Source organism: Somniosus microcephalus, chromosome 4 (assembly GCF_052327205.1).
Source record: "Somniosus microcephalus isolate GS21.2 chromosome 4, FLI_Smic_1.0, whole genome shotgun sequence".
Lineage (NCBI taxonomy): Eukaryota > Metazoa > Chordata > Chondrichthyes > Squaliformes > Somniosidae > Somniosus > Somniosus microcephalus.
In genome coordinates, this window is record NC_140990.1 from 175,503,837 (window position 1) to 175,517,954 (window position 14,118).

Sequence of the window (14,118 nt, forward strand, 5' to 3'; positions counted from 1 at the left end):
TTTCAGATTGTCCTCGGGGCCTCGCAAGGAAGCCTTGGGCCTCCCTTGCACCAATCTACACCCCCGATCACAGCAAGACCCCCCACCTCCTCCGGTCCCGATCACAACAAGACCCCCCTCCCCCCCCAATCGCAGCAAGACCCCCACCTCCTCCAGTCCCGATCACAACAAGACCCCCTCCCCCCCCGATTGTAGCAAGATCCCCCCCCCCCGTGCCTGACCCTGATTGCAGCAATACCATGCGCCCCTCCACCTCTGATCTGGGACAAACCACTACCCCCCCACCCCCACCCAGCCCCGATCCCGGACAGGCCCTTCCCCCGATCATAGAAAGACCCCACCCGCGCTCGGCCCTGATTGCAAACAGATTCCCCCCCCCCCCCACCGCCACGCCTGACTCCAATTGCAGACAGACAACCCCCCCCAGCCTCGATCCCGGATAGACCCTTCCCCCGATTGCGAACAGAACCCGCCTCCCCGTTATTATCAGGGCCTATGATTCCAACTTTCAGAGAGACCTCCTTCATTGTATGAGTCTGGCTTGGATGGGAGCCAAGGCTCGGGGACAAGACGGTAATGTTCTATCATATACCAAAGTCACCGCAGTAGTTTGTTCCGACAGCTTTATTAGGAACTTCAACGCACAAAATAATCATTAAAAAAAGTCAAAGAGCATACAATCTCTAATTAGCAAACGAGGCACTTGCGGTTGAGCCAGGCGTGTTGCTGACTCATCCAGTTTTAAGGTTGAATAGGTGTCACACTACGGAGGGTAATCCACCTCACAGAACAGTACTGATTGTATCAAACTCCTTGGTGATCTGTGTGCTGGGAAGGGACTTAAGGTACTCGAGGTGGCGCCTTGCATCTTCCTGATTCTGGCGCACGTAGTACACGATGTAGGAGATGACCATGGTGAACCAGCCGAACATGGTGATGAACATGGCGATGTCGGTCGTCTTCTGGTGAATGTTGCAGAAGTTGATACCTGAATCGAGGATCTGGATGAGCGGCTTGCCCGTGTACTCCTCCTGCACCGACGACTGGCAGATGAAGTCGTTGACCGTTTCCGGGTCAAGGGTTAACTCCTTGATGATCTGCTGCAGCGTACATTCACAGTGCCATGGGTTGTTGGAGAGTCGGACCTTTGCTTTAATTTTACCAAAGACCTCCTTTGGTACACTCTGGATGTTATTGCTTGACAGATCAAGCATCTTGAGGCCCTCGGGGAGTCCTTTAAATGCTCCAATATCTATTGACTCAATGGCATTTTTGGATAAATCCAGTTCCTTGAGTAGGTAGAGGTCCTTGAAGGCATTGTTGGGTATTTTGGTTATCCTGTTAGAGTTGAGGTGTAAGGACACAGTATCAGCAGGGAGGTCCTTGGGGATTTCTTTCAGGTTCTTGCCAGCACAGCGCACAAACTTCCCATTCTTATCGAAACACTGGCAGCTTCTGGGACACGAGGTGGTGGCCGCTTGAAGCAAAGAGAACAGCAGCAGAAGACCACCCAAGGCCACGGACTGTGCAATCTTAAACCGGAGCCATGTCAAGACTATCTGCAACATGGTGAGGACGTCTCAGCACCACCCATTAAAATAGATTGTCCATTCCAACAGCAACCAATGCAGTCAAGGGCCAGCTTCAAGCTCCAGAAGAAACCCTGTGGACTAAAGGAAAGTAATAGGATAATGAGAAGAAAGATTACGCTGACAGTTGTTCCCTCTTTCCATAGAATTACATAGAACATACAGCACAGAAACAGGCCATTCAGCACAACTGGTCTATGCCGGTGTCTATCCTCCACATGCGCCTCCTCCCATCCCACTTCATCCCACCCTATCAGCATATCCTTCTATTCCTTTCTCCCTCATGTAGTTTCCCCTTAAATGTTTCTATGCTATTTGCCTCAACTACTCCAGTTGGTAGCGAGTTCCACATTCTTACCACTCTCTGGGTAAAGAAGTTTCTGCTGAATTCCCTTTTGGATTTTATTAGTGACTATCTTATATTTATGGCCCCTAGTTTCAGACTCCCCCACAAGTGGAAACGTTTCCTCTACGTCTACCCTATCAAACCCCTTCATAATTTTAAAGACCTCTATTGAGTCACCCCTCAGCCTCCTCTTTTCCAGAGGAAAGAGCCCCAGCCTGTTCAATCTTTCCTGATAGTTATAACCCCTCCGTTCTGGTATCAACAACAACAACAACTTGTATTTATATAACACCTTTAACGTAGTAAAACATCCCAAGGCACTGCACAGAAGCATTATCAAACAAAATTTGACACCAAGCCACATAAGGAGATATTAAATCTCCTTAAATGAGGAGAGAAAGGTAGCGAGGCAGAGAGATTTAGGGAAGGAATTCCAGAGCTTGCAAATCCTTGTAAATCATTTTTGCAACCTCTCCAACACCTTCTGCTGGCCGGGCCTCGCCTGTGTATTATTGGCTCGGCTGCCTGTGGCTGCTGGAGCTGAATTCCAGAGCTTAGGAAAAAATATTTCCTTCCGCTTGCCGTTCGAATGCTGCCCAAGTTAAATTACCGAGGAGGATAAAGCACGGCAAGCAGTGAGTTACACAGTGATGATTCAATCGAGTAGCTCTTGTAAACCAATAGAGTAAAACTCAAGAGATTTATGAGCATCAGCAGAACTGTGAGATCAAATTACTGACTTAAGTTCACTGCTATTCTCGTGCTCTATAGTACCACATCAGGGCTTAAAATAACTTTTTTTAGGCTGAAAATTGCATCAACCTTGCTGCTCCATGGAAATTTCCTCTTCTTTCGTATTATGTTATGAATGTTCAGGTCGCAGGGGTGAATGGACAGTGCTCTCATCCATTGTATTGCCTGTCCTCTGTCAAAGAAAGGAGGCCTTCATCTCTCTGACTAGGCTGGTTTTACATCCAGAAGCAAGGGGCTGGTGACCACCAGTCTACCGGGGAGAGGAGGCCTTCATCCACTCTCTCTCTAGGCTAGGTTGTAACCCAGGCCTCGGAGGAGAAGGGATCTTAGGCTAAATTCAGCAAAACAAAGCTCCCAGAGCAAAGCTTCACTCGGCAGGAGAGCTGGTTGGAGAATCGGGCACGGGAGAGGGGGAGGGGTCTAGCGTGTCCAGTTTGCAGTGCTCCTGATATTCCCATCATGAAAAAATTAGGAGCACCTCAAATCAAGTGCACTAACCCGATTCTCTGATCGGTGCTCCTGTTGAGTGAGGCTCTGTACTGGGAGAGTAACCTCACCAAATTTCCCAAACAGCATCACCTAGCCCTTCTGAGGAGAATGTGGTCCTTGGTGCCTTGGGCTGAATTCTTACTGGGGTGAAAGGACACATCTCACTCAATGTATTGACATTTTTTTTATTTGAAGTTTACAAGCAGCACTGAATCAACCAAACTGGCTGTTAGTGTGCAAAAACCAACAGCACACACACAGGCTGGACGTGTGGCAGCTGCAGCTTTCATCCAGGCCTGCTTTAATTAACTTGTAATATTGTTCTGTAAGACATAAATAAAGCCAGAAAAGAGGGAAACATCTTCAGTTTAATTAACCTCTGTGTTTGGTTAAATCACTTACATTGTGGTAATAGAGACTCCATAGTTAAAACAGAGGTTATGTGTGGCCTGGGTTTACTTGAGATTCATCAAACACCATCATTACAAATTAATTCAGCACAGCATGCTGCTTATTAAGTGACGTGTTCAATAAGGAGCTGTTATGGTCAGCTGACCAAAAGCTTGGTCAAAGAGGTAGGTTTTAAGGGGAGTCTTTGTAGTGTATGTAGGCCTAGAAATTCAGTTCGGACGCTCTTGCGGCGCTAAAGTCGGGCGCTCGGCAAATTTAGCGGCCGCCGGAAAGTGCAGGCGACCTCGTCGAAATTCAGTAGATTTGGCCAACTTTTTGGCCGAGCGCTGCAATAGGCGTTGGAACCCTGTGTTCAGGCGCTAATCCGGCGATGCGGCCTGATAACGCCGATTCCGGGCGCAGCGCAGGTGCGATCATGTGCTGAGTGTCAGCAGACACCCTGACGCCGGCCAGCTCTTAAAGGGGGAAGGGTCAACTTTGACTGCAGCCACGCCCTGCATGCTGTAGCCCTGCAACTAGGCCTCAGCACTGGTTGTGTCCCCAATCAACGCCTGGAGGTAATGGAGAGGGCCCGTGAAAGAGCCCAGCGGTTCTCTGACCATGCGCTGGGTGTGCTCCTTCATGGGGTACGCAAGAGAAGACGGGTCGTGTGCCCGGCTAGTGGCAGGAAGGCTCCCAGGAGCAAGTTCAGGGAGGCCTGGACCAAAATTGCCCGGAGGGTCTCCTCCAACTCCGATGTTCCCAGGAGTGCGGACCAGTGCCGCAAGAAATACAATGACCTATGTCGGCTGGTCAAGGTGAGTACCCTTTCCAGTGTCCCCCTCATCCTTGCATGTGCACCTCCCATTAGGGCCAAAGGGACATCAAAGGTCTAATGCCCAGCCCTCCTCCCGCTGCAATGGCACTTGCATGTTAATCAATAGCTCTTTCTGCACTTATCACACTGTCCAAGCTATTCCACCATGGGAGGCCTCACACACAGCAACAGGGCACCACACTGTCCAAGCTATTCCACCATGGGAGGCCTCACACACAGCAACAGGGCACCACACTGTCCAAGCTATTCCACCATGGGAGGCCTCACACACAGCAACAGGGCACCACACTGTCCAAGCTATTCCACCATGGGAGGACTCACACACACCAACGGGGCACCACACTGTACTTAGACGCCCTCCTTTCTCTTGCAGGCCAAGCTGGCGAGGAACGCCAGGAGCCTGCGTGTCACTGGTGGAGGCCCTCGCGATTACCAGGAGCTAACGGTTCTGGAAGAGAGGGTGGCCCGACTCCTGCGTCACCCGGTGACTGGGCCTGTGGCGCTCGGCGACGCAGACCCTATACTGGAACCCACTGGTAAGGACAGGACCGGGTGCACCTCTCTCCTTGCCCTCGCGCATCAGATCTACATCCTTCCCCACTGGCCGAAAAATGCGCATAATGCACCAGTGCGGCCTCCCTCGCTGTCGGCCTGTCCTCACTCTAAAGCTACACTTGTGCCTTCCTGCTTTCAGCTGGTGAGGAGGAGGTGCTCCCTGAAGCCCACACAGCCAGGCCCTCGGAGGAGGAGGACGTCGAGGAGCAGCAGGAAGGCGCCACCTCGGGGGAACCCTCCTCCACTCCAGGAGATGGCAATGAAGGGGAGACGTCTGGCGTGCCGGAGAGCCAGGGGGAGGCGGGGGAGGGGAGCCCCGAACCTGGTCCCAGTGGCATGGACGCACGCGGCAAGGCTCCGGCGGCACGCCAGCCTTCTGCCCAGAGGGGGGAGGCGGTGGAGGGGAGGGCAGAACCTGCTCCCAGTGGTGTGGCCGCACGCGGCAAGGCTCCGGCGGCACGCCAGCCTTCTGCCCAGAGGGGGGAGGCGCCCTCCAGTCCGGACTCGGACGTCGCCCAGGAGGTGCGCCTCCTGGACGAGATGTCGGCGGCGTCGGAGCGGCGGCACGTCGAATTCATGGAGGTGGTGGCACAGATGCCTCACGCCATCGAAAGCCTCGCACAAAGTGTGGTGGCTTTCGGCCAATCCCAGGCCAGGGGGCTGGAGCAAATCGCAGCAGCGCACGCCAGGGGGGTGGACCTCCTTGTGGCAGCGCATGAGAGGGGGGTGCAACAACTCGAGGCAGCGCAGCACGCCAGTCGAGAGGTGCTGGGCAGACAATGGCACTGCAGATGCGGGCACATGCCGGCGCAGTTGGGGCACTGACTTCTGCCACCCTCGCACTGGCGCGGAGGCGTCGCCAAGCCAGCCGCCGCCCTGCTGCCGCACACCGGTCTGGCGACCAACAGTTTGGCGCTCTTGCTCCCCGGCCAGGCCGCCCAAGTGCACGTGTGTCTGGCGAGCAGCGCGCGCCTGGCATCACCCACCTTGTCCCCATTGGTGCAGGCGAGCCTGCCACTCCCCCAGCCAGGGTGCAAGGAGCTGCTGCAGGCAGTGAAGAGGGCCACCCACAGCTGCAGCAGCCACCAGCCGGCCCCTCCCGGGCCCGCCCTCGTGTAGGCCGACCCCCAAGGGCATCTGGCGAGACGCCTTGTCGCCCTGAAGATCCTTCCCCCAGCCTCGCCACAGCCTCACGGCCCAGCTTGAGGCGCAGCAGCAGGACGGGCCGGGGCAAAAGACGGCTGTCGACGGACTCGCCCTCTCGCCACACCGAATAGAGTGTGGTGAGCGAGGGTTTGGGTGATGCGGGGGCTTCTGTTCTGGGGGGCATTATGTTGTTTGGTTTTATGGGGGTGTTTGTGTTGTGGGGGGGGCTTATTTTTGTTAGGCCAGTGAGGAAGGCCATTTGGATGTTGATGTTTTGTTAGTCCTCCCCAGGTTTTGGGAGTGACAGAAGTTTGTGACTGTTTTTTGGGGGTCTTCTCTGTTTTGCTCTTCCATGTGGGAAGGGCCCTGAGTTTTTGAAATAAAGATGTTTATTTATTCACCATGTGCAGGTGTCATGTTTCAAGTGGTTGTTGGGTTAACCGGCTGAGGGCTTGCGGAGCGGCTGCCTTCAGCTGGGTTCAGTGGCCCAGGCCATTCCCTGACAGGGGGCCTAGAAGTGTCGAGCAATAAGCCCCCGGCGGACGGCCCTTGGACCTTGTCGCTCCCTCCTGGCCTGGTGCTCCTCCTCCTCAGGGTCCTCCTGCTCGTCCTCCTGAGGTGGTGGGGCAATGTCAGGTGGCAGTGCCTGAGTCCTGCGGATAGCCAGGTTGTGGAGCATGCAGCACACCACGACGAACTGGGAGACTCTACCCGGCGAATACTGAAGAGACCCGCCCGAACGATCCAGGCAACGGAACCGTTGCTTGAGGACGCCTATCGTTTGCTCTATTAGGTTCCTTGTGGCTTGATGGCTTTCGTTGTATGCCAGCTCCGCTGGGGTCCTGGGCGCGCGGAGCGGGGTCATGAGCCATGTGCACAAAGGGTAGCCCTTGTCCCCGATAAGCCATCCCCTTGGTGGAAGCTGTGCCTGGAACATGTCAGCCACAGTAGTCTGGCGCAGGATAAAGGCATCGTGGCTGCTTCCTGGGAAGCGGGCATTGACAGCTAGGATGCGCTGCCTGTGGTCACACACCAGCTGCACATTTAGGGAATGGTAGCCCTTCCGGTTGCGGTATTGCTCGGCATTGTGGATAGGTGCCCGCATAGCCACATGCGTGCAGTCAATGGCGCCCTGCACCATGGGGAAGGCCGCGATCCTGGCAAATCCGACTGCACGCTGCTCCTGCTTGTGTTGGGTCATGGGGAAGGAGATGAATTGGTACCTCCTCGCGAAAAGTGCTTCGGTGACCTGTCGGATGCAGCGATGCGCGGCGAACTGGGAGATGTTCGCAATGTCCCCAGCAGCGGCTTGGAAGGAGCCGCTTGCATAAACGCTGAGAGCCACCGTGACCTTCACTTCCACCGAGAGAGACGTCCTGGACATGAGCTGTGGCTGCAAATCTGCGTGAAGCAGCTGGCAGATCTCTCCAACCACCTCCCTTCTGAAGCGCAGCCTCTTAACACAATGCGCCGCAGTCATGGTGAGATATGAGACCTGCTCCCGGTATTGCCTGACTGGGTAAGGCCTACGTTGGCGACGCCTAATGGCCCCTCTGCGTCTAGGCATGCCTGGCCCTCTCTCAAAGCGTCTGCGAGCCCTTCGCACAAAATGTAGCAACTGAGGGTTGGCCCCCCATGCAGCCCCCATTACAAAGTTCCAAACAGCAAAATCACAAGGATGCAAATGTCAAAGCACTGGCTAGAAGCCAAAAATACCTCTCCTATGGTGTCCGAAATCAGTAATCTCTGTGCCTTGCTCTCTGTGCAGAAATCCAAAGCAGTAAAGTCATTGCAGCGAAATGGCTGGCTTTTATGGGTGAGTGGATGTGCCCTTTAATTAGCGCTCCCCGAATCCCACAGGGCCTCTGTTGAGTTCCATTTCACAGTTCTTAGCAGCGCCACGCCCACATCGGCCGGGCGCCACTGAATTTCCGGTTTGGGGCGCACAAACGGCGTTGCACGACGAAATGATGTCATAAGATGCGCGCGCAGCTGAGCGGGCGCTAACACTTTGCACCAGCGCTAAATCCCACCTGAATTTTGGCGTAGGCGCAGATCCGGCGGTGCCCGGGCGCTAAGTGGCTAGCGCCGGAAATCTGGCGCTAACGACTGGCGCAAACAGCTGAATTTCTAGGCCGTAGTGTATGTACCCGTCTACCTTTAAGAGAACTATTGTATGTAACCGTCCACCTTTAAGAGAACTACTTTAGGTGTTGCACTACTTTGTTGGCTTCTGTATACTGTAATACCGACGGTGACCACACCGGTATATAAGTGCTGTGTCAGGATTTATTGGGCAGATTCGCCCTGACCTTCGAATAGTAAAGTCCTGTTTTAAGTTACTCTGGTAGTCTGTGTATTAATTAACTGAACAACCCACAGACTTTACAGTGGCGACGAGTCCGATCGTACCCTGCGGCAACAATACTTCCGAAGCAGTTAACGAGCGTCGAGAAGAGGCAACCGCCCTCGTCATTGTGCTGGGAGAAAACTCGAGTCTGCAGAGCTGGAAAGGAGGAAGAATTCAGAGACAACGACTTCCATCAGCAACAGGCACTGACTGTCCCTTCTGCCACGGTGAGGAGTGAGCCGATCAGCACGAGAAGCAAGCCGGCCACGGTGACTGTGAGTAAGGGAAAAGTAAAAAGAATAACCGGAGGATAAGGGCGGTGCACTCGACCACGGTCGAGGGGGAAAGGAGCCGGACAGAAGTCGGGCCCAGAGGTGCTGAGACTGGGGCAGCGTGGAGCAAGGAAGCCGCGGTACAGACAGGCTGGGGACGCAACGGCGTCGTGAGACAGTTAGACCGCGACCGGCGAAAAAGGCCGGGCAGCGACCGAAGCCACAAAGCGCTGCGACCGGGAGCGTAGGCGCAGGAAGATATAAAAACTCAGCCGCAGCCGGGGAGGGAAGCACCGGACTGCGAGAGGGCTGGGAGGCGCGATTGGGAGCCGAGCGAGCGGGAGAGGCAGAGCCGACCAAGGGAGGCTGAGCGAGAGCCAGTCCAGCGGCTGAAACTGTTCGCCGTCAACGGGGTGTACCCAGCGCCGGTAGAGCCGAGCGAGCGGGAGAGAGACAGAGCCCGAGCAAGGGGAACTGAGCGAGAGCCAGCCCAGCGGCTGAAACTGTTCGCCGTCAACGGGGTGTACCCAGCGCCGGTTGCCCTGCCGAGAAAAGGGAAAGCACTGAAGCCGACGCGCAGGCTGTGAACCTGAAAGCCAGCGGCCGTCGCCCGTGGGGAAAGTGTACCCCTCCCGCCAGGGGAAGAAACGCGGGAAGCCGCCATTAGGCGGAGAAGAAGACAGAAGTGGGGAACCGCCATTGAAGTGGGCGGGGAGAGAAGATAAGCGCGGGAACCGCCATCTTGAAGAAAAAAAAAGAAAATTTAAAGAAATAATCCGTGGTGTTATCAGGAAGAGAGGAAGATGCCTAAGCGTGGTAACATCAACGATTTTAATTCCGAGGTAGAAGACTGGGCCACGTATGTGGAACGCATTGAGATCTATGGTGAGGCCAATAAAATAGAAGAAGATGACAAAGCTATAACCTTGCTAAACTCGATGGGCGCGAAGACATACGGGCTCTTGAAGCATCTACTAGCACCAGCTAAACCGGCGGATCAGACTTTCGATGATATTGTTGCTGTCCTGAAGGATCATTTTAACCCCGCGCCACTGATGTTAGTGGAACGATCCAAATTTTACGCGAGAACGCAACGGAAAGAGGAAAGCAACGCGGAGTACCTGATTGAACTGCGTAGGCTAGCGAAACACTGTCAGTTTAGGGAAAATCTGGCAGAGGCACTCAGAGACAAATTCGTGTGCGGAATGTCGAAGGAAGAAACACAAAAACGACTGCTCGAAGAGAACGATCTTACACTTGATAAGGCTGTCCTTATTGCTGCATCGAACGAAGCCGCAGCGAAAGGAACGGCGGAAATGCAGCTAAAGGCGGCGGTACTCAGTGTGCAGCAAATTACTTTGGGTACAACGAAATGCTATCGTTGTGGGAAGACAACACACGACCAGAACAAATGCTGGTTTAAAAACCAGGAATGTAGGAAATGTGGCAAGCTCGGTCACATAGCTAAGGTATGCCGGTCAGGAAAGAAGACCAACAATAATGAGTCACCACAAAAGAGGTACAGAAAGGTACATGAGGTGACTAGGAAGAGTCCGGAAGAACAGAATTCGGACTCACACTCCAACTGCAAGGAACTGGTTAGTCTGAGAATTCACAATGTGAGTAATGAAGCTGACCGACAAGCCATCTGGATCACACTACAGATTGCAAAAGTCCAAGTGAAAATGGAAGTGGACACCGGATCGGCGTTGACGGTCATGAATAAGCATGATTATAAAAAGTTATTCAAGCGTATTCCCCTACGGGATACGGAACTAGTATTGCAGACATACACGGGGCACAAAGTATACCCCATCGGAAAGATAGAAGTCAAGGTGAGATACAAGGACAAAGATCACCAAAGGATGGACCTGTATGTGTTGCCTGAGGGAGGTCCACCACTTCTGGGACGGGAGTGGATCAGGAAAATAAAGATAGACTGGCATTCACTAAACACCATGACGGTAGATTCCGGAAAGGAAGATGTCAAACCTGAACGGTTGTCCAGAATATTGGACGAAGCTAAAGAGGTATTCCAGCAAGGACTGGGAACACTGCGAGGAATTAAAGCAAAGGTTAAGATTGCAGAACATGCAAGCCCAAAATTTTTCAAAGCCAGATCGGTACCTTACGCGATACGACCTGCTGTGGAGGCAGAACTGGAAGAACTTGAACGATCAGGGGTACTGTCAAAAGTGGACTGGAGTGAGTGGGCCACGCCCATTGTTCCTGTCATGAAGTCTTCACCAAGTAACAAGCCAGGGGGACCGGGGAAGGTCCGCATCTGCGGAGACTTCAAGATCACAGTGAATCCGGTGCTTCACACGGTACAATACCCGCTTCTGCGGATTGAAGATATCTTTGCTTCGTTGGCTGGAGGGAAACACTTCACCAAGATAGACCTGGCACAGGCATACTTACAAATGGAAGTCGAGGAAGAGTCGCGTCAGTACCTCACCATCAACACACACAGAGGCTTGTATCGTTATAATAGACTGGTTTTTGGGGTAGCTTCGGCTCCAGCAATTTGGCAGAGGGCCATGGAGCAGGTATTACAAGGAATTCCAAGCACGCAGTGTTACTTAGACGATATCCTGATTACGGGAGAAGACGAGGAAGAACACCTCACAAATTTGAAACTGGTGCTCACTAGGTTGAAGGAATATGGCCTTCGAGTTAATCGCAAGAAATGTGAGTTCTTCCAAAAACGGATCTCGTACTGCGGTCATGTCATTGACCGAGAGGGGCTGCACAAGTCACCTGACAAGATAGAAGCTGTCGTGAAGGCCCCCGCTCCGGAAAACGTATCACAGTTAAGATCATTCTTGGGGTTGATTAATTATTATCACAAGTTTCTGCCGAATCTATCCATGGTGCTGCATCCGCTGAATGCTCTGTTGCGGAAAGAAGTACCATGGAAGTGGAGTGAGGAATGTAAAAAGGCCTTTCGCAGAAGCAAGGCGTTGATTACCTCTGAAGAAGTGTTGGCTCATTTCAACCCAACGTTACCTCTTCGTCTAGCTTGTGATGCTTCCCCCTATGGAATTGGAGCAGTACTTTCACACAAGTTACCAAATGGCTCGGAAAGGCCAGTGGCATTCGCGTCCCGATCATTGACCTCCGCGGAGCGAAATTATGCTCAAATAGATAGGGAGGCCCTCAGCCTTGTGTGGGGCGTAAAGAAATTCAATCATTACCTGCAGGGCAAGAAGTTCACATTACTGACAGACCACCAGCCGTTGGTGTCCATATTCAACCCTAACAAGGCCGTTTCCACCATGACAGCACAAAGGTTACAGAGGTGGTCCGTGTTACTTGGGGCACACCAATATGACATTGAATACAAAAGGTCCAAACAGCATGGAAATGCTGATGGGTTATCGCGCTTGCCATTGCCGATAGTAGAAGAAGCGACTACAGTGGACCCGGTAGAGATGTTCCACTCATCCATAGTGGAATGTCTACCAGTAACAAATTCGATGATCGAAAACGAAACAAGAAATGACCTGACTCTCTCACGAGTCTATGATTTAACGGTGGAGGGATGGCCAGCACAGGGCGAACCAACGCTGCCAGCACTTTCGCAGAGAAAAGAACAGCTGTCAGTGTGTCGAGGAACCCTGATGTGTGGATCTAGAGTGGTGATTCCACCCAAACTTCAACAGAAGGTGTTAAAGGAGCTGCACGAGGGACATCTGGGTGGAGTGAAAATGAAGAACCTAGCAAGAGCGTTCGTGTGGTGGCCAGGCATTGATGGGGACATCGAAGAAATCACTAAGAGCTGTCTAGGATGCCAGAAGGTCCAAAACACGCCACCACAGGCTCCTCTGCATCCATGGGAGTGGCCCTCATCTCCTTGGCAAAGGGTACACATCGACTTTGCTGGTCCATTTAGGGACTCAATGTTTCTAATAGCGGTGGATGCACACTCCAAGTGGCCGGAGGTAATAAAGATGTCCACCACCACCACGGAAAAAACCATCACAGTGTTAAGGACCATGTTTGCTAGGAATGGGCTGCCGGAACAGATCTGTTCTGATAATGGACCGCAATTTGTGTCCGAAGAATTCAAGAAATTCTTAAAGAGCAATGGGGTTAAGCACTACACGTCAGCCCCATACCATCCCGCCTCCAATGGATTGGCTGAAAGGTTTGTCCAGACCTTCAAGAAGGCCATAAAGGCCATGGGTAATGAAGCCATTAACTTACAACATAAGGTGGATAGCTTCTTGTTGGCGTACAGGAATGCAACACATGCGGTCACAAATCAAACTCCCGCCATGATGTTTTTTAATAGACGACTAAGATGCCGGCTGGATTTGCTTAAGCCAAACGTCAGAAGGGACGTAGAGAACCGGCAATTCCAGGGCATGAATGAAAGGCCAACTAGATCTTTTCAGATAGGTCAACAAGTTTTGGCTCGGGACTACCGTACCGAGAAATGGCAGCCTGGAACTATTGGAAAAAGGCTAGGGCCGTTGATGTATACGGTGGACATTGGGGACAGTATAATAAGGCGCCATGTTGACCAGATCATAGGGTCAGCCACAAATGACCAACCTACTCCACCACCTTACACGGTTAATGTTGAGACAGAGATACCCAGAACACCTACCTCCGATCTGGTAATACTGGAATCAGATGAACCTGACACTGTCCTTCAAGCCGAATCGACCTTGCCAGAAGCACCTGCTACCCCGCCGGAAGTTACAACACCACCGAGGCGTTATCCGGACAGAGTCCGGAAACCTCCAGAGAGACTGAATCTGTGAACTGTCTTGCATAAAGTTGTATATATGTTATAATGTATGTTTAATGGGGAATCAGTATGTTGTAAGCTAAAAAGGGAGGATTGTAGTGTATGTACCCGTCTACCTTTAAGAGAACTATTGTATGTAACCGTCCACCTTTAAGAGAACTACTTTAGGTGTTGCACTACTTTGTTGGCTTCTGTATACTGTAATACCGACGGTGACCACACCGGTATATAAGTGCTGTGTCAGGATTTATTGGGCAGATTCGCCCTGACCTTCGAATAGTAAAGTCCTGTTTTAAGTTACTCTGGTAGTCTGTGTATTAATTAACTAAACAACCCACAGACTTTACAGTGTATGTAACCTGTACCACCTTAAGAGGATACCTTAAGGTGATGGACTACTTTCTGATGGCTCCTGTACATTGTAGTACCGGTGGTGACAACACCGGTATATAAACCCTGTGGAGCAAAGTGTATTTCAGTTCAGCCCTGACCCTCAGTTACTAAAGACCTGTTTAAGTATTCTGTAGTCTGTGTCCAGTTATTCAGCATAACTACATTTGAAAGCACAGACTCAACAGTCTTAATGGAGGAAAGAGAGGTAGAGAGGCGGAGAGGTTTAGGGTGGGAATTC

The 14,118-nt window shown here is 52.2% G+C and overlaps 1 protein-coding gene across 2 annotated transcripts in view; it reads right to left on the minus strand.

Moving 5' to 3' along the window:
• Positions 1-609: 609 nt before the first annotated feature.
• Positions 610-14,118, minus strand: part of lrrc3 (leucine rich repeat containing 3) — a 95,868-nt gene continuing 82,359 nt past the window's right edge. For both annotated transcript variants that reach the window (XM_085985487.1, XM_085985488.1), the window contains exon 2: positions 610-1,670. In XM_085985487.1, the coding sequence (XP_085841613.1) occupies positions 783-1,568 (786 nt within the window). In that variant the 5' untranslated portion in view covers positions 1,569-1,670 and the 3' untranslated portion in view covers positions 610-782. The remainder of the gene's footprint in view (positions 1,671-14,118) is intronic.